Raw genomic sequence first — 21,213 nt, forward strand, 5'->3', positions numbered from 1 at the left:
GTATGTACAGTGCTGCTTGAAAGTATGTGAACCCCTTGTGCAATTACAGATTTTTTCAGTTTCTACCATGAAATCTTAATTTAGTGTCTGCTAAATGACTAAAATGTAAATGTAATCAGAACCAGTATTTTTGATCTGACATAACAGGTTTATATTTACCAATACCATATGTTGGTGTAGAGGAAATCATGCGTGTAGTAGAAAAACAAAATTAAAAAGGAATTAGGGCAGGTGCAAAAATAAGTGAACCCCAAGTTGCATTGGTTAAATCAAGTAGATAAGTAGAATCAGGTGGGGAAATAATTAGCTACCAAATGAACCAATCAAAGGAGAGATCGTTAGGAAAGAGTTTGGGCGGGACTTTGATAAATAAAGATAAGAAACTTAATCAGTTTGGTGGTACCCATCCAGGTGAATGCAAAGCACACCATGCCGAGAGGAAAGGAGATCTCAGAAGACATCAGGATGAGGATAGGGAGAGCACATCAGTCTGGGGAAGGCTATAAAATCATCTCATAAAGATTTGAGCTCCATCAGTCCACCGTGAGGTAAATAATTTAAAAATGGAGAGCATTTAACATGACAGCAACTCGGCCTAGAAGTGGACGCCCTTCCAAAATATCCCCAAGAACAATAATAAATGAGGTAAAAGCAAACCCAAACATAACATCTAGAGATTTGCAGACCTTCCTTGCTGCATCCTTGCTGCATGTGGTCCTCTGTAGCTCAGCTGGTAGAGCACGGCGCTTGTAACGCCAAGGTAGTGGGTTCGATCCCCGGGACCACCCATACACTAAAATACTCAAAATAGATGTCAGAGACTGATTACTGGCTATGGGAGATGTTTAGTCCAAGTTATCGTTGCTAATGGAGGTGCCACAAGCTATTGACTGAAGGGGTTCACACATTTTTGCACACATCAAATCTGAGTTTCTGTTAAATAAACCACTTTTGTTAAATAAACAATGAAAATATCACATTATTTTGTTTCTGTCATTTACTTGGAATGTCTTTATTTCGAATTGGGGTTTAGATATTATGTTTATTTTAATATTTTATAGCAAAATAATGACCAGCCCTGTAGGGTTCACGTACTTTCAAGCAGAACTGTATGTACTGTCTGTATAAATAATATATTTATAAAAGTACCATGTATGTATTATGTAAAATGTATATGTAACAAAAAAGCTAAAAAATAATAATAATCCTTTGGGACATTAATAAAATCAGCTACAGCCTAAATTATCTAATGGTAAAAGCACAGTGCAACCTAGGGCACAATAATGTAATTTAACATACGCTTATATCGTAAGGAAAAGAGAGAAACTCTCCGAAGGTGACAACCATATGTGACAACCAGATGTGATTTGCAAAAACGGGATGTTGGAGTAGAAACTGTGTAAATCCAGTGCTACTGGAACGGATGTGTGGATGTGGTATATGGAGGCATTCAACAGACACTCAGATTCAAGAGGTGGTCTGAGGCAGCCTGTAGGACCTCACTGCACTCCTGGGTCGTGTTCATTAGGGCACACTGTAGGGCAATTCCACTGTAACAGAGTGATGCTTTAAAATGTATATCCAACAAAAACCAATGATTGATTGCAAAGTTTGACAATACAACTCTACGCACAATGACTACTTTTAGCAATTTCCACTGAGCATTTTACAAAAACAAATTTACTTGAAGAACAGTGCTGATGCAAAGTTTGGTAACAGAATGACGCCACAAACAGCACAAACCGACATTCTGTGTGTTTAACTTTGAAATCTTTGGTTTTTGTTGGATATCCTGTACATTTTAAAGTGAAAAATCTGAGTCTCAGCATCACTCTGTTACCATGGAATTGCCCTACACTGGACAAGTACAAATAGTTTTCTTCCATTTCGTGCCAATTGAAGATGACCTAGATAGATAGAACAAACTACACATGGAAGGCAGCCAACATTTACAATATAGACATTTCTGCCTTCTCACTACCATGCCTGCTCTCATCCCAGGTCCAGCATATCATGCACACACTTGCTTATCTCTTGTTTGATAAACACACTGGGCCACTAGTGTTACGCAGTGCTGTAGAGATTTTGGCATGGAATGAGTGAAACAGGGGAGGTAAGGCAGAGGCCCACACAAAGGCAGGATGCGCTCGCTCTCCCCTCCCTCCTCCCTACTTTCTTAGCTCTCATCTCTCTCTCCTCTCCTCTTCATTCCCGCTGAAATGAGATAGCAGTGGGGCTCGGTGTCAATACACGTCAGGCCCAAGACAGGGACCCAACAGACAATAAATCAGAGGAGTAAAATGGAACGCAGCGCTCTTCTTTAACCCTCAAACACAAGCCTTCCCAGGCCTGTCATCACCTGAGTCTCTTTCTTCCTTTCGCTCTGAAGAAATAAAAGAAAAAAGAAAATCTGGCGCTACTACACTCTCAAGCACCGGCTTGTTGTGCAACCTGCTGTTATTGACAACAAACAGGAGTGGAGATGCTGGTACACCGAAACACACATGACTAACGAGTGCCACAACGTTAAAGTTCACCTTACAATATAGATGTCAAAAACAAGCTTATAGTCAAATTTATTAGCAAACACTGGTGGTAGCGATTCCTGTCCTACTCCTTATCAGATAAGTTGGAAGATACGTCATTTATTTACAGATATTCGACATATGCATATAGCTCTGACAAGGGAGAGACTCCCAAGATGAAGACCTTCCTCTTAGTCAGCGATCGAGGTCAAAGATCATCGGAAGAAGAAGTACGTGGGGGGAGACGCCACGACAGACAGACATCTCTCTATCAAGATAGGGAACAGAGAGGCTATCTAAGATCAGACAGAGCCATAGATAGCCTATATATATACAGTGGGGAGAACAAGTATTTGATACACTGCCGATTTTGCAGGTTTTCCTACTTACAAAGCATGTAGAGGTCTGTAATTTTTATCATAGGTACACTTCAACTGTGAGAGACTGAATCTAAAACAAAAATCCAGAAAATCACATTGTATGATTTTTAAGTAATGAATTTGCATTTTATTGCATGGCATAAGTATTTGATACATCAGAAAAGCAGAACTTAATATTTGGTACAGAAACCTTTGTTTGCAATTACAGAGATCATACATTTCCTGTAGGTCTTGACCAGGTTTGCACACACTGCAGCAGGGATTTTGGCCCACTCCTCCATACAGACCTTCTCCAGATCCTTCAGGTTTCGGGGGCTGTCGCTGGGCAATATGGACTTTCAGCTCCCTCCAAAGATTTTCTATTGGGTTCAGGTCTGGAGACTGGCTAGGCCACTCCAGGACCTTGAGATGCTTCTACGGAGCCACTCCTTAGTTGCCCTGGCTTTGTGTTTCGGGTCGTTGTCATGCTGGAAGACCCAGCTACGACCCATCTTCAATGCTCTTACTGAGGGAAGGAGGTTGTTGGCCAAGATCTCGCGATACATGGCCCCATCCATCCTCCCCTCAATACGGTGCAGTCGTCCTGTACCCTTTGCAGAAAAGCATCCCCAAAGAATGATGTTTCCACCTCCATGCTTCACGGTTGGGATGGTGTTCTTGGGGTTGTACTCATCCTTCTTCTTCCTCCAAACACGGCGAGTGGAGTTTAGACCAAAAAGCTCTATTTTTGTCTCATCAGACCACATGACCTTCTCCCATTCCTCCTCTGGATCATCCAGATGGTCATTGGCAAACTTCAGACGGGCCTGGACATGCGCTGGCTTGAGCAGGGGGACCTTGCGTGTGCTGCAGGATTTTAATCCATGACGGCGTAGTGTGTTACTAATGGTTTTCTTTGAGACTGTGGTCCCAGCTCTCTTCAGATCATTGACCAGGTCCTGCCGTGTAGTTCTGGGCTGATCCCTCACCTTCCTCATAATCATTGATGCCCCACGAGGTGAGATCTTGCATGGAGCCCCAGACCGAGGTTGATTGACCGTCATCTTGAACTTCTTCCATTTTCTAATAATTGCGCCAACAGTTGTTGCCTTCTCACCAAGCTGCTTGCCTATTGTCCTGTAGCCCATCCCAGCCTTGTGCAGGTCAACAATTTTATCCCTGATGTCCTTACACAGCTCTCTGGTCTTGGCCATTGTGGAGAGGTTGGAGTCTGTTTGATTGAGTGTGTGGACAGGTGTCTTTTATACAGGTAACGAGTTCAAACAGGTGCAGTTAATACAGGTAATGAGTGGAGAACAGGAGGGCTTCTTGAAGAAAAACTAACAGGTCTGTGAGAGCCGGAATTCTTACTGGTTGGTAGGTGATCAAATACTTATGTCATGCATTAAAATGCAAATCAATTTTATAAAATCATACAATTCTTTGGATTTTTGTTTTAGTTATTCCGTCTCTCACAGTTCGAAGTATACCTACGATAAAAATTACAGACCTCTACATGTCTTTGTAAGTGGGCAAACGTACAAAATCGGCAGTGGATCAAATACTTTTTCTCCCTCACTGATATATATAGGCTATCTATGGCTCTGTCTGATCTTAGATAGCCTCTCTGTTCCCTATCTTGATAGAGAGATGTCTGTCTGTCGTGGCGTCTCCCCCACGTACTTCTTCTTCCGATGATCTTTGACCTCGATCGCTGACTAAGAGGAAGGTCTTCATCTTGGGAGTCTCTCCCTTGTCAGAGCTATATGCATATGTCGAATATCTGTAAATAAATGACGTATCTTCCAACTTATCTGATAAGGAGTAGGACAGGAATCGCTACCACCAGTGTTTGCTAATAAATTTGACTATAAGCTTGTTTTTGACATCTATATTGTAAGGTGAACTTTAACGTTGTGGCACTCGTTAGTCATGTGTGTTTCGGTGTACCAGCATCTCCACTCCTGTTTGTTGTCAATAACAGCAGGTTGCACAACAAGCCGGTGCTTGAGAGTGTAGTAGCGCCAGATGTTCTTTTTTCTTTTATTTCTTCAGAGCGAAGGGACAAGGGAGAGACTCCCAAGATGAAGACCTTCCTCTTAGTCAGCGATCGAGGTCAAAGATCATCGGAAGAAGAAGTACGTGGGGGGAGACGCCACGACAGACAGACATCTCTCTATCAAGATAGGGAACAGAGAGGCTATCTAAGATCAGACAGAGCCATAGATAGCCTATATATATACAGTGGGGAGAACAAGTATTTGATACACTGCCGATTTTGCAGGTTTTCCTACTTACAAAGCATGTAGAGGTCTGTAATTTTTATCATAGGTACACTTCAACTGTGAGAGACGGAATCTAAAACAAAAATCCAATTGTATGATTTTTAAGTAATTAATTTGCATTTTATTGCATGACATAAGTATTTGATCACCTACCAACCAGTAAGAATTCCGGCTCTCACAGACCTGTTAGTTTTTCTTCAAGAAGCCCTCCTGTTCTCCACTCATTACCTGTATTAACTGCACCTGTTTGAACTCGTTACCTGTATAAAAGACACCTGTCCACACACTCAATCAAACAGACTCCAACCTCTCCACAATGGCCAAGACCAGAGAGCTGTGTAAGGACATCAGGGATAAAATTGTTGACCTGCACAAGGCTGGGATGGGCTACAGGACAATAGGCAAGCAGCTTGGTGAGAAGGCAACAACTGTTGGCGCAATTATTAGAAAATGGAAGAAGTTCAAGATGACGGTCAATCAACCTCGGTCTGGGGCTCCATGCAAGATCTCACCTCGTGGGGCATCAATGATTATGAGGAAGGTGAGGGATCAGCCCAGAACTACACGGCAGGACCTGGTCAATGATCTGAAGAGAGCTGGGACCACAGTCTCAAAGAAAACCATTAGTAACACACTACGCCGTCATGGATTAAAATCCTGCAGCACACGCAAGGTCCCCCCTGCTCAAGCCAGCGCATGTCCAGGCCCGTCTGAAGTTTGCCAATGACCATCTGGATGATCCAGAGGAGGAATGGGAGAAGGTCATGTGGTCTGATGAGACAAAAATAGAGCTTTTTGGTCTAAACTCCACTCGCCGTGTTTGGAGGAAGAAGAAGGATGAGTACAACCCCAAGAACACCATCCCAACCGTGAAGCATGGAGGTGGAAACATCATTCTTTGGGGATGCTTTTCTGCAAAGGGTACAGGACGACTGCACCGTATTGAGGGGAGGATGGATGGGGCCATGTATCGCGAGATCTTGGCCAACAACCTCCTTCCCTCAGTAAGAGCATTGAAGATGGGTCGTAGCTGGGTCTTCCAGCATGACAACGACCCGAAACACAAAGCCAGGGCAACTAAGGAGTGGCTCCGTAAGAAGCATCTCAAGGTCCTGGAGTGGCCTAGCCAGTCTCCAGACCTGAACCCAATAGAAAATCTTTGGAGGGAGCTGAAAGTCCATATTGCCCAGCGACAGCCCCGAAACCTGAAGGATCTGGAGAAGGTCTGTATGGAGGAGTGGGCCAAAATCCCTGCTGCAGTGTGTGCAAACCTGGTCAAGACCTACAGGAAATGTATGATCTCTGTAATTGCAAACAAAGGTTTCTGTACCAAATATTAAGTTCTGCTTTTCTGATGTATCAAATACTTATGCCATGCAATAAAATGCAAATTCATTACTTAAAAATCATACAATGTGATTTTCTGGATTTTTGTTTTAGATTCAGTCTCTCACAGTTGAAGTGTACCTATGATAAAAATTACAGACCTCTACATGCTTTGTAAGTAGGAAAACCTGCAAAATCGGCAGTGTATCAAATACTTGTTCTCCCCACTGTATATGGGTCTGTGATCAGAGTTGGATGGATATGAGGGAAGTTCCCACAGGGTGCTGCATCTGCCCGGCTACTTGTCTGCCTCGCGGTGGCCAGGGTCCCAAATCAGAGCCCCAGATGAGGCCCCCAGGGGCCCATGGCCCTCAGATGCATAGGAGCAGGTTATAACCCTCTTTGGGATTAACCTCTGTGCCACCTCCAATGTCTCGTCTAGGTGACTCTGGGAGACTAATAAGAAATAATGAGGTCATCAGATCTGGCAGGAATCCGATGGAAGGAAGGCTTAATGTTCTTCTTGAGGCTTAAAACACATTCTCTCCTCTTAGCCTTGTTTCTCAGTTTGTAACTCAATATCAAATCATTTCTAGGTAACAATTAAGTACCGTACTGTGATTGTTTTTAATTAAAATGGTCAAAAATAAAAATAAATAGCTTCTTAGTAAAGTGCAATTTCTCAAGCCAGAATTTTGTTAGGACTGTCTTGGAATGGTCTGAGTGAGGAGAGGAAAACTGAAAACTAGTTGTTATTGGCAGAGAGGTTTGGAACTCTCTTTCTTATTGGTCTATTAGGCCAAAACTCCATCCCACCAAAACAGGCTGAAATTTCAGGCGCTCTATTCAAACAGCTTTTACACTAAAAGGGCATTATTATAATTTTCACAATTTCACAGTATTATTCCATCAACATAATGTGGAAATATACCATAAAACACAGGCAAATCTAGTTTTTGACTGCACTGGACCTTTAATACAAGATGTAAAAATAAAGAAAAATATGTTTCTGCTAAGATAGGAATTCAAAGTCACCGAGTATAGACAGTGGCAGAGCTGAGGGGTCAACATATTTTAAAGGAAAGTCATGGTTGCACTTGTATGAATGTGACTGTTTCCATTTTTTGTTTTTTCAGTTTGTGGTTTTCATGTCAACTGCATTTGGAGTTGAATCATAGAGCTTTAAAAGCGTGATCTAATCCTGCGAGTCTAGCTGGCAGCGACTCTCCCCTCTCTCTCTGCTGTGGTCTGGATCGAAAATCTGCTAATTTGATCAGGGACACTCAAAGCAATTGTCAATTTCAGAGGTGCTCTGTCTGAGATTGGGTTGACATGGGACATATGCCATCACTTGATTTATTTATATGAATATTCATGTTAAAAATACTGTAAATCATTTTTCATAAGATGGAGAATCTGTTGGGAGCCCAGAGAGGGCCTTTCTTGTAAGCTATGGGGGTTAGGTTGTCAAGCCAATCATCAGTCTAATGAAAAGTCACAAAGTCTTCCAGGATGCTAACCAGGCCTGCTGTTGAACAGGCAGGCAGCGGCAGTGTCCATGTCCACGATCAGACAGAAAGAAGCTCTGGCACTGAAGCGAGGGAAAACAACCCCCATTTTTCCAGCCTTCCTCTCCAAGCGGGTCTGAGGGAAGCAGCTAGCCTAGTGCTAGCCTAATAGCGCTCTGATCTACTCTCTAAATCAGAAGGCTTGGCTGACATTTAACCCTTGGCTTGCTAGCTGCCACCCAGCCATGTCATGTGGATTGATGGATGGCAGGAGTTCATGGCACAGGGCAAGGCTGCATGTTCTCCCCTCTGACATTCTCTTTTCTTTCCACGTGGATGCTCTTCAACACACTGGCAAGGGGCTGCTGGGCGAGACAGTGCCGGTGTTCCTGTCAGTCAGAATGGGCCAGTGGAGAGGAGACACAACACGCCTGTCAGTTGGTTGTGTCCATTGTGTTGTCTGGCAGTGTGTCTAAACTGTGGTTTGTAAAAGCTGTGATGATTAACTGTCCCTTGATAAGGCGCAAAGGCCAAAAGCAACTGGTATTTTTCTGGTTAAAATGTGCAATGGAAATACCCACAGGAAGACAGAGATGCAGAGTAGCCTGTTTCTGTCTGTGCTGCCAACGTAACTCATGGTATTATGAGTTAGTTCCTTTACAGTGCTTCATTCTTCAGTCCTCATTTGGCCTGGAGAACTGATGTGTGGCTACTGTCCACCTCAGAACCCACCAAACTCCCATGATGCACTTTAAAAATGAACTATCTTACAAAGGTGTAACCAATCATCCAAAACTCTGGCATTGAATTAAATACATAAAACGGGACAAACCAGAAACAAAATGCAACAGTGATTATCAGTAACCAATTGTTAGTACGAGAGGGGCAATAAAATAAAATCAGAAATTGAGTTTTAAAAATCACGGGGAGTTTCGAGTGGCACTGTACGAGCTGTGATATTTGAACCACATTTCCAGGATATTGGCCATATCTATGAGCTCAGCTTGACAGGGTTTCCATCCTGGCAGGGGGATGCTCGCTGCTGGGGTTTCTGTGAGCATTACAGCATGCTGTGGCTGAGGGAGCGCTGTGGCTGAGGGAGAGCTGTGTTTGTGTGTGTTTGTTTGTGCGTGCATGCATGCACGGGTGCGTGTGGCTAAGGGACGTGTGTTTGTTGAAGGGGGTGCATATAGGGACAATCTATCCCAGACTTAAAGCCTTGTCCACCAGGATACCCTCCAAACCGCTTCCCCCCACCTCCTCAGCAGTGTTTAAAACCATTATACAGCCCCTGGGAGGAAATTTTGCTCAGAGTATTACTCTCATGCTGTCCCTGTCAACACTTTCCCTCCCGTTAAACTCAGCACACTGTTATCCACCATTCACCTCCTCCTCCTAATATTTTGAACCCATATGAAAATACAGTTGATGCCTGATACAGTCTATGCCATAGCTTGGGAATGAAATAATGTTATAAAAGCAGGCGCTAAACCTAAAGCATGCAGATAGATGTCCCAGGCAAGTAGACAGATTAGTTTGTATTAGCACTGGTGCAACTGCAACGAACTTACACATAGTTTGCTAACTTACACATCACTTACAGTATATATGTGCACTTACCAGGACTGGGCTGTATATAAACCATATGTGAATCTCTATCCTTAGAAATCTCCCTGGTAGAGGTAGAGGTTGACATAGAGACAGATGAGCATAGAGCAGTACTAGTCTGTTGAGCTGATAAGTGCCTCCATGACTGCATCTGGAATTATGGCTCATACCAAACTCTTCACCATTAGCTGCTGAAAGGTGTGTATTTGTGTGTATGTGTGTGTGTGTGTGTGCTTGTGTATGTGAGAGACAGAGAGCAACAGAGAGAGAGATGAAGAGAGAGAGAGAGAGAGAGAGAGAGAGAGAGAGAGAGAGAGAGAGAGAGAGAGAGAGAGAGAGAGAGAGAGAGAGAGAGAGAGAGAGAGAGAGAGAGAGAGAGAGAGAGAGAGAGAGAGAGAGAGAGAGAGAGAGAGAGAGAGAGAGAGAGAGAGAGAGAGAGAGAGAGAGAGAGAGAGAGAGAGAGAGAGAGAGAGATGCGGAAAACGCGGACAGAATCACATAAGCCAGACATTAAAAAAGAATTCAGCAATCTTCAAACATTCATTGATCTTAGTAGGAAATTAACTACATTTATTGGACTTATAGAAAATTCATTAATTTTACCAAGTTAATCCATGAACAAAATGCATCAGTGATTCGCAACTTTCTGAAACGGCACTGGAATGCCCCTGTCTGTGTGTTGTGTGCAGTGCGCATATGTCTAGTCTACACTTTGTGTAGCCATTAGCGATAATGCTAATGATAACTATCTGCTGGTAGATGGAAAGGCTTTCACCAAAACCTTCTAAACAGAATGTTAACTATAATGTAGCCTATGCCTACCTGTCAAAATGATATCATGATGATTTGTATCAATCCAGTGGCCATTTGTTTTGCAAACTCTGCAATCACATGAGCGCTACAGAAACACTGCTAACCAAACAATAGTCTCTGGCTGGTGCTCACTTGCATTAAAGGGTAACTACACCAAAAATGCTATATTTCTTAGATTTTTCCCAGACCTCAAAAGTGGTCTCCTGGTGTGGTAAAAGCATTGTTGTGGACTTTGAACATCCAATTAGGGGGAAAAAAATGAAACCTGGAAAAACTAAACGGAGAAAACGGAATTTGAGAAGAAACTAAGCGGAATCAGGCAAAAGATTTAACTGATATCTATAGGGACCTACTAGTGCTCTGTCATCTTCCTGCCCTCACATTTCCCAAGCTTTAACTTTCCCCCTCTCTCTTTTAAATTCAGCTACCGGCTGGTTCAGTTGACTGGTTAGCTTCAGTCACCTAGCCTTACCGCACATTGGCACACAGGTTAAAGTGTGTGGCTACACTCTTTCTTCTCCTAATGCCAAGCTATCAAGTGGCGGCTGAGAGAGAGTGAGGAACTTAGCCCTGGGGTTCCAGCCTCATCACAGCTGGGCCTGAGAGTGAGTGTGTAAACCTGGTTTTCCTTTACCCAGGCAGTCCACAAAACATTCTTGAATGAGATAAGATCACACAGACAAACTCTTGTGTAATAATAAGCAGCTGCTCCTTAAGTGATTTCAGAGGCTGTTTTGAAAGACCATGATAACTGAGACGTAATGCCACCTTCCAGGCCTCTTAGAGAGCAGGGGCACTGGCTCTGGGTCTGGGGCACTGGTGGCGGGGAGGAACCCCGATGTCTTTGAGCTCAGAGGAGAACCCAGCTGCCTTGTCAGCCCACAAATCGTTCCCAGTGACCCGACAATTAGCTTCGTAGAGCCGCCCTGAGAGAATGGGCCGTTATGGCCTACAGGCCCAAACTGTTTAGTGGAAATGACATAAAGAGTGCAACTTAAGGAGGAAGGTCAAATGCGAAGTGGGATTACGAAGTCACGACTCCAATTGCGATCACATCAAAGTAGGCCTGGCCGCCGAGATTTGATGCTACTTGACAATGGTAAGATTTTTGTTCTGGGAGCAGTTTGTTCGGAAAAGGACTCAGATGAACTTGCCACACATTGGTGGCGCACGTCGGTACCGCTTAAAATCAAACTTCACGCAGGACAGAGAGACAGTGGGGGGAGAAATGGGGAAGAATTACTATCCGCTGAAGAAGAAAATGTCTTTCTCCTCTGATTTTCCCTGACTTGTGAAGATAGGGTGAAATGACTGCAGGCCCTTCCTTCTCCTCTTTTATTGTGGGGAATGGAGAGATGAGCATGTGTGTGCTGTGCAGGGGAAGTGAGTGTCTCGGGGAGGGGAAAATCCAATTGATACCAGCAGTTTACGACAAGCCAGGCATTTCAGTCGTCAATTTGCTCTATTTTTCTGACTGACAAAACCACGGACACATTTGCATGGAGGTTTGGAGAGAGCGAGCGAGTAAGCAGCAAAATGGTTTCTCCTCCGGTGTCTGCTGCGCGTCTGGATTATTGGGCCTAGAGGTCCTGACACGCTCTTCTGGGGCCTCATTTCAGCATGTCTGTCAGGAGTTTGGCTAACAGAACCCAATGGGTTCAAGTTCTTTCTCAGTTTTCACATGAAACACTCAGCCAACACCTCAGGCTCTCTCTAAACCTATAAAGCCGGCCTCTCTCAAGCCAGACTCCATGTTAAAATAAGGTTATGAGATGGGGGAGCAGCCTGGTCCAATAGGAGAGGAGAGGGAGACATTTAATTAATTTGATTTTTTTATAATTATTGTACATTTTTATTTTATTTTGCTGAGAGCCATTGTTGGGTTTTAGTTTTTCCCCTTTCAGTTTTTGAAATAGAAAACATAATTCAAAAGATGTGTGTCTAAAGGTGTTGTCTTTTTTAGGTTGTCATGAGACCAAAACAATCCTGATATTGAATACAGCTGACTACACACAGAAAACACGTTGAACACATGAGCACATTAATCCCACACAAAATGATATACATTTATGACATGGATTCATGGAAATATTTAATATGATTATTGTTTTTTCCTTACATCATCATCATCAGGATAGTCTTTCCTCATGACATCACCAAGCCCTCTGCGAGTGCCTTATCCTATTCCACTCACTTTAATCTGCACATGGCAGTGTTCCGTTTGTACAAAGTCTACAAACTATTGGTAAGCGTTACTAATCTTCCACAAAACAAAGCACCAAGGTATGCCTAGAACTTGAATAACAGCCCATTTAAGTACGTCTGAATAGCCTTCCAAGCCTTCGTTCTGAAGCCCATCCACAACACCCTCAAGCAAGCCTCTAAATGTTCACCAAGTGGGACTGTTGGTTGAGAAGCCGGATTAATCAGACATCTACAGCCTCAGATCCTCAGATCCCACATCCAGGCCTATACTGTTATCCCCTGGAGGAAAGGCCCTTCTTAATAAAGACTTGTCTCGGCACTAACATCCACCTGTGCTAATGGATCAGCCATTCAAAATGTGAAGCATGTGTTTCTCCCTCTTGGCTGCATAAGGAGCATGGGACAAGACAATAAATCATGTGATAAGAGAGGAGCGAGGAGAGAGAAAAGAGAGAGCGGGGGGATGATGGAGGGATGAAGGAGGGAGGAGGAGGGGAGGCCTTACGAGAGCACGTGTTGATCTCCGGAGCTCGAACGCCATAGTATCCCGTCGGACATGCGTGGAGACACTCGCCGTACTGCCTCATCCTCTCCCTCCGCAGGAACAGGAAGAGCTTGGGCTGGCAGTTCACGCAGCCATTGTCCTTGGAGCACACCGAGCAGCCCTTGCAGATGGGGTACACTCCATAGCTAGCTGCAGGAGAGAGACGAGAGACAGAGGGCACAAACAGGAAGTATGATTAGTTTCAACTACATGTAAAGCAATCCAATCAAGCAATTCAATCAATCAGTCAATCAAATTTACTTTGAAAATCTTTTTACATCAGCAGTGGTCAGAAAGTACCTTACAGTAACTCGGTTTAGACCCCAAAAAGCAGGGAGAAGCACAGTGGCAAGGAAAAACTCCCTGGAAAAATGCTTGAGTTTGAGAGTGTGGAATACAGACACCGTCAGTATGAATGATAACTGTCTTTGGTAGTATTTTACACTGTAACTAACATGTGATAGTGCAGCGGAGTTCACTGGGCCTAACAACAACATGTTCCTGTCACGGTGGTAAGACAGAACTGTGGATGGCCTCAGAGCTGAGGACAAAGGTACACTTGAGGCAACAGACTGAACCTGAGGAAAAAGTCAGCAGTTGAAAAGTCCATCACACAGTATAAGCCAAACAATAGTAACAGATATGTATCGAAGATATTTTCTAATTTGTAGGAAATTTGTCTGATTATGCAATTTGTCATTCATGCAAACTTTGGTTCCCCTCTGCTACTTTGAATGCTGATTGGTTTTGAATCTGAATATTGCATTAATTCTGGTCAGAACTGGCCCTCATGAACGCTGTGTTGATGCTGTGTTGAGACAGCCGATGAAAGTGCCAAACCGCAGTGACTCCGGGCCCGGATCGAGTTGCTGGCGGAGGACAAAGGAGCCAGTAACAGCCAGTCCATTCCACAATAAGCGTCTCTTAATATAAACTCCTTAGCGATCCCGTTTACAAGAAAATGTCCTTGGGAAAACACAATAGCTGCAAACGAGAGATACTGCTATCGATCGGAGCCAAGTTCTAAATATCACAGGCGGAGATAGGGTAACAGGTCCCACCGACTGGGCAACCTACCACAGTGCTTATTAAAACATCATAGAGGAGAAGTCAACTGTGGGAGACTGAACAGAGCATGTTTCTCCATTGGCCATGAATTCGCATATTACATTTCTCCAACCCGTTTAAAGACAACAAGAAATTTGCTAAGTGGAACTATAACAGCAGTTTGTAATCATGTGAGAAGCAGCAGCAAGGAGATGTCAGTGCTTGACATGGGGTTCACTCTTCCCCACGGTGTTGAAGACTGAAGCAGAGTACTGAGGATTTACAGAGGAGAAGAACCGCCAGACTACACACGTGCACACACAATCTGTGTTGGGGAGTGGCGAGATGGAGAGAGAGTAGAGAGAGTAGAGAGAGTGAGATTTAGTGTTAATCTGAGTGTGTCTGTGATCGTCTCCAGGAATTAAATTCAACCCGACACCTCGTCTATCATGTCCAGATTAGCACCCTCTGTACTCCGTGGCCTATTCATCACTGGGGCCTGGTGATTGCTCATCTCCATACTGCACGACTACTCACTCTGCAATGAACAGAGACCTCAATACGTCAGACAGATAACACATTTCAAGATATTTCCGAACTGTGAGAACATCGGATTCATTGCAGCCACGTACTGTAACATCCAAATCTAAACAGACCATCCTCTTTTTCTTCTTTCGCTTCAGGACGTCAAACCCAACCTGCTTCGGTCTACTCTGACAGAGAAATTATATGGGGAGTTGATGCCATTTCATTTTCAAAGATAAAAATGTCACAAAGTAATGATATTCTTGGACAATATACAGTGACAATATACAGTGAGCTCCAAAAGTATTGGGACAGTGTCACGATCGTCAAAAGGATTGGACCAATGCGCAGCGTGGAATGCGAACATACTTTATTAAATATTCACCATACGAACAAAACAACAAAACGATACGTGAAGTCCTTGGTAACAAAACACAAACCATACACGGAACAAGATCCCACAATACACTGTGCCAAACAGGCTGCCTAAGTATGGTTCCCAATCAGAGACAACAAGCAACAGCTGATTCTCGTTGCCTCTGATTGAGAACCACCCCGGCCAACATAGATACACATGAACTAGATCCTAACATAGAAACACAAACACATAGAATCTACACACCCTGGCTCAACATATAAGAGTCCCAGAGCCAGGGCGTGACAGACAGAGAACATTTTTGTTGTTGTTTTGACTCTGTACTTCAGCACTGGATTTTTTTGGGTGTCCTGAATGAATCATAAATCAAATAAAATGTTATTTGTCACATGCGCCGAATACAACAGCTGTAGAACTTACAGTGAAATGCTTACTTATAAGCCCTTAACCAACAATTCAGTTTAAAAAAAAATATGTGTTAAGTAAAAAATAGAAAGATATCAAATAATTAAAGAGCAGCAGTAAAATAACAGTAGCGAGGCTATATAAAGGGGGTACCGGTACAGAGTCAATGTGCGGGGGCACAGGTTAGTTGAGGTAATTGACGTAATATGTACATGTGGGTAGAGGTAAAGTGACTATGCATAGATAACAAACAGAGAGGTGCAGCAGCGTAAAAAGAGGGGGTGGGGGGGTGACAATGCAAATGGTCCGGGTAGCCATTTGATTAGCTGTTCAGGAGTCTTAAGGCTTGGGGGTAGAAGCTGTTAAGAATCCTTTTGGACCTAGACTTAGCGCTCCGGTACCGCTTGCCGTGCGGTAGCAGAAAAAACAGTCTATGACTAGGGTGGCTGGGAGTCTTTGGCAATTCTTAGGGCCTTCCTCTGACACCGCCTGGTACAGAGGTCCTGGATGTTGTTATCCTGGCACCACACGGCCAGGTCTCTGACCTCCTCCCTATAGGCTGTCTCATCGTTGTCGGTGATCAGGCCTACCACTGTTGTGTCGTCGGCAAACTTAATGATGGTGTTGGAGTCGTGCTTGGCCATGCAGTCATAGGTGAACAGGGAATACAGGAGGGGACTGAGCACGCACCCCTGAGGTTCCCCCGTGTTGAGGATCAGCGTGGCAGATGTGTTGTTACCTACCCTTACCATCTGGGGCGGCCCGTCAGGAAGTCCAGGATCCAGTTGCAGAGGGAGGTGTTTAGTCCCAGGGTCCTTAGCTAAGTGATGAGCTTTGAGGGCACTATGGTGTTGAACGCTGAGCTGTAGTCAATTAATATCATTCTCACGTAGGTGTTCCTTTTGTCCAGGTGGGAAAGGGCAGTGTGGAGTGCAATAGAGATTGCATCATCTGTGGATCTGTTGGGGCGGTATGCAAATTGGAGTGGGTCCAGGGTTTCTGGGATAATTGTGTTGATGTGAGCCATGACCAGCCTTTCAAAGCACTTCATGTCTACAGACGTGAGTGCTACGGGTCTGTAGTCATTTAGGCAGGTTACCTTAGTGTTCCTGGGCACAGGGACTATGGTGGTCTGCTTGAAACATGTTGGTATTACAGACTCAGTCAGGGACAGGTTGAAAATGTCAGTGAAGACACTTGCCAGTTGGTCAGCGCATGCTCGGAGAACACGTTCTGGTAATCCGTCTGGCCCTGCGGCCTTGTGAATGTTGACCTGTTTAAAGGTCTTACTCACATCGGCTACGGAGAGCGTGATCACACAGTCGTCCGGAACAGCTGATGCTCTCATGCATGTTTCAGTGTTACTTGCCTCGAAGCGAGCATAGAAGTAATTTTTCTGGTAGGCTCGTGTCACTGGGCAGCTCGCGGCTGTGCTTCCCTTTGTAGTCCGTAATAGTTTGCATGCCCTGCCACATCGGACGAGCATCGGAGCCGGTGTAGTACGATTCAATCTTAGTCCTGTATTGACGCTTTGCCTGTTTGATGGTTCGTCGGAGGGCATAGCAGGATTTCTTATAAGCTTCCGGGTTAGAGTGCCGCTCCTTGAAAGCGGCAGCTCTACCCTTTAGCTCAGTGTGGATGTTGCCTGTAATCCTTGGCTTTTGGTTGGGGTGGGTATGTATGTAGGGTCACTGTGGGGACGATGTCATCGATGCACTTATTGATGAAGCCAGTGACTGATGTGGTGTACTCCTCAATGCCATCAGAAGAATCCCAGAACATATTCCAGTCTGTGCTAGATGAGTGAGATAGTTACAGAAGCACAACATGCTAACCTCTCACCATTAAAATAACAGGGGAGGTTAGCATTTTTTTGGGGGGTATGAAATGTATGCCTCTAACTTTCTCACTCATCATTATTCACGATTCATTCAGGAATATCCGTAATCATGGTAGTATCCATTCATGTAGAAGTGTTTAGAAACATATTATATTCTTAATTACAAGAAAAGTTACTCCAAAATGACACAATATATTATTTACCATTCATTCCTATTGGGCACAAAATAATCTGAAACACAACCAAAACAAACAGCAAATGCGACCAAAACATTTGAAGAGTCACAAGCTTGATGTAATCATTGCGTGCTTGGAATATGGGACCAAATACTAAACTTTTGACTTTAATACACATAAGTGAATTTGTCCCAATACTTTTGGTCCCCTAAAATGGGGGGACTATGTACAAAAAGTGCTGTAATTTCCAAACGGTTCACCCGATATGGATGAAAAATACCCTCAAATTAAAGCTGACAGTCTGCACTTTAACCAATCCAAAGTGCTGGAGTACAGAGACAAAACAACAACAGAAATTGTCACTGTCCCAATACTTTTGGAGCTCACTGTATTTCTGGCTTCATGCTGTCAATCTCTCCATAAAGAGAAAATAAACGGGCATTTTTTCTTCCTCATCGCTTCACGCAGCCATACATTAATGTAGAATATACACTCTGGGCATGTTTACATTGACCTGACATCCACTGTAAATTGGCCAAATGTACTCCCCTTTCCCAAAACCCATCCAAACATGATTGCTAACACACAACGTTGACAGAAGGGAAAACCGGGCTTGGCACGAAGACGGAAATTGTGAGAAGTTTGCGAGTTCATTTCCCACCCATTGGGAGAGAAGGGGTTCTGGGTTCTAACAGTGGCGAAGGCGGGGCACTACTATCACAAAGTGTGTCCCTATCTTTCGTCATCTGGGCAGGTTAGTTACTCATTTGATCTGACCAGCGGCGCCTGTGGCTCACCTCTTTTTTGTGGTCGATAACTAATATGCTGCCTCCTATTAGCCGGCAGTTAACTGTGCGTTCATTATTTCTGATCACCTCAGCCCACTGGTCAATCAATCAGCGAGAACGTCATCAGTGAATCGCTTCATCACATCTCTGACTCACCACTCCATGCCATTCCTGTTTGATCCTGTTGAAATAAATGTTGTCTCGTTGCTAATCTTGCAACACATGCTGATTAAGGATAACAACAGCCATGCATGCACTGTTTGGATCCGGTGCAGATCCCACATCCTACAGTTATGAATGGAAAGAAGGAAGGAAACCAGGCGAGTGAGACAATCCTTTGGTAACTGTTCTTTGGAGACTTCTTTGGATGAGGTCGAAGTCTGGAGTGCATTCGAAGCACAGCCCACAGGTATGTCAGAGGGGAGGAAATGATTAAGTCTGTCCGTTTGTCCGTCTGTCCGTCAGTCTGTCCGTCTGCCTGTTTGGAGTGGCCCTGTCCAACTCAACTAGACCTACGGTGTCAAGCACATTCAAACATCAACATTGCCAGCTGGTTTCAGTCATTCATCAATTCTCAGACACATCGATGTGAACCAAATATGAAACAAGCTCAAGAAAGGAAAATGGTTTTGCTTTCTAAGGACAACAAGGTGTCCAAACGAGTTCTCTCCAATTTCATGCCTACATAGACCTGGACATTTATAAGGAATGTATGTTTAAGATACAAACCTCTCACAATATTTGTGCAGAAAACCAACAATATCCTTGAAAAATCCCAATAAAAAAAGTTTAGAAAATCAACAATTTGGGGGTTTTCTAGGGGAATATGGCATCCACCACCACCAGTTCAGTGCATTGCAGAGAGAGACAGCAGGCCAATGAGGAGATAGATCCATGGCGAAGCGATCAGATAGATATCAAAAGAGAAGCCTCTACTCCCTTAGCTCGCATGCTACAGTGCCTCCAACCGAAACTGTGAAAGCCATGCTGCTCTGATGTGTAAACAGAATCTATAGCCATGTTTTCAAGTCACACTAGAGAGGAGACGATCAAAGTGCATCGGTCTGGAGGAATTTCGGGCTCTCTGAAAATTACAGCATCTTAACCTAATTTGGCACCCATGTGCGCTTTTAAACACACAGCGATGGTATGTTGTGTGAACTTGCAACGCTCTAAGTTATAGGCAGCAGTTGACATTGTACATAAATAGTTTTCCGAACAGCAGATACATTTGAAACCAACCAATCAACTATGCAAACCATATTTTGACATGTTCACATGCTAGACTTTTTCAAGGCATCTGTAGTAGCTCAGTTCTTTTCTCTTTCATTTCATCTTTCATCACCAGAACATAGGCCTAGCTGAAATGGTCATCATGAGATTATGGATGCCATAGCACACCCTGTTTTTTTAACTGTGGAGAGAGAGAATGTGAGCAGTGAACACACCATTAAAAATGCCACTCCCTCCCCATGATCAACCAACATAGTTTACAGTTTCAACCACAGAATAAATAGAACTTAAAACAAAACATCTCTGCAGTCCCCACTTCTGATGGTTATCTAATGATCCCTCTGTATTGTATTTACAAAAACCAGGGCCCCTTTGAACATCACTGGAGAAGACACCACCACAATGGTTCCTTAGCACAGCAAGCTAACCAAGCTGACAAGATACATATTACAAATCATTGTGTAACGGTTGTATAGTGAAGTGGGACTGACATATAGCTGCTAGTTAATATTGGTCTTCTACTGGCACCACATACAGTAGATAATGTGAGAAACCTTCACCCAGCCACAGACATCTAACTCTTTGCGGTAGTGGGTTTGAGGGTTCTCCTTGTATGTGCCAGTGTGAGATATGCAGGAAGCAATTTTACATATATCTGAAGTCCTCCACTGTATTGACACCCTCAATTCTACTACACTAAGTTTCTCAACTGAACCAATATGTGCTGTGTTTTTGTGTTGCTGGGAAGTCCTGAAATGTTTCTACAAATCAATTGCTTGGGTTGAGTAATAATCATTCTTCATTTGACTCTCTCTCTGGGCTTCCATGAGACTCCATTTTACAAGCAGTTCTGGTAGAACAAACTGTGCAATTTGATCTATGAATGAGAACAATATCTACGACATTCAACAATGTTTTTAGTCTCCAGACTATGAAATCAAATCTAATCTAATTTAAACTGAGAGGCAACATGTTCCTCCAACAGAGTTCCAGTTGCACTGCCCAGTTTGGAGAGAGATATTCTAGTTCATTCAGGCGAACACAAAGTGTTGGTCCTCCATTCATGCAAAACACAGGCCCATAATATGAGTTAGATGTTTGGAGTGTAGCAGTTTCATTCAGCAGGGCAGCGGTGCTGTTGCTGGGTGGTTTGTTTTGAACGCAGCTCAGGAGCAATTAGGCCCACGGTGAGATCCAGCAGGAACACAGTCTGTCTCAGGTACGTTTAACGACTCTGAAACAAGCGTAATGGGCATCGCCGGCAGCTGCCAAAGCCCCACATGCAGGCAGGGGAGCTAGCCGGGCCTGGTCTGAGCCAATCACCTCCTGCCTCTCACGCACCTACCACTCTCCATGACATCATCAACCACACTGACTCATTACAACTTTCTGCAACTTTTAAACCATAAAAAGGCAAATTGCAGATCAGTTTTTGGTGTTTGTTTTATGTGAGAACTTTGATTGTTCCCTGTAGGAATCACACACTGAGTCGCCCCTCGATCCATCCACCGCCCGGGATGGAAAAGTAAAAGGGAGCATCCCGCCTAGAGCTCATTTACTGTTGATCCCATTTGTTGAAGTTGTGTGAGGCAGGGATAGATGGGATGTCATGAGAGGGCAGAGGAGGAGGGTTGCCGGGTGCCAGGGTCC

The 21,213-nt window shown here is 43.9% G+C and overlaps 1 protein-coding gene across 1 annotated transcript in view; it reads right to left on the reverse strand.

The window, feature by feature from the left end:
- The window catches only part of LOC121561934 (R-spondin-2-like), a 104,083-nt gene that overhangs the window by 48,240 nt on the left and 34,630 nt on the right, over positions 1 to 21,213 (reverse strand). Inside the window, exon 3 of the mRNA XM_045215361.1 lies at positions 13,135 to 13,323. Within this exon, the coding sequence (XP_045071296.1) occupies positions 13,135 to 13,323 (189 nt within the window). The remainder of the gene's footprint in view (positions 1 to 13,134; positions 13,324 to 21,213) is intronic.

The sequence above is a fragment of the Coregonus clupeaformis genome, unplaced genomic scaffold (genome assembly GCF_020615455.1).
Source record: "Coregonus clupeaformis isolate EN_2021a unplaced genomic scaffold, ASM2061545v1 scaf0429, whole genome shotgun sequence".
Classification (NCBI taxonomy): Eukaryota; Metazoa; Chordata; class Actinopteri; order Salmoniformes; family Salmonidae; genus Coregonus; species Coregonus clupeaformis.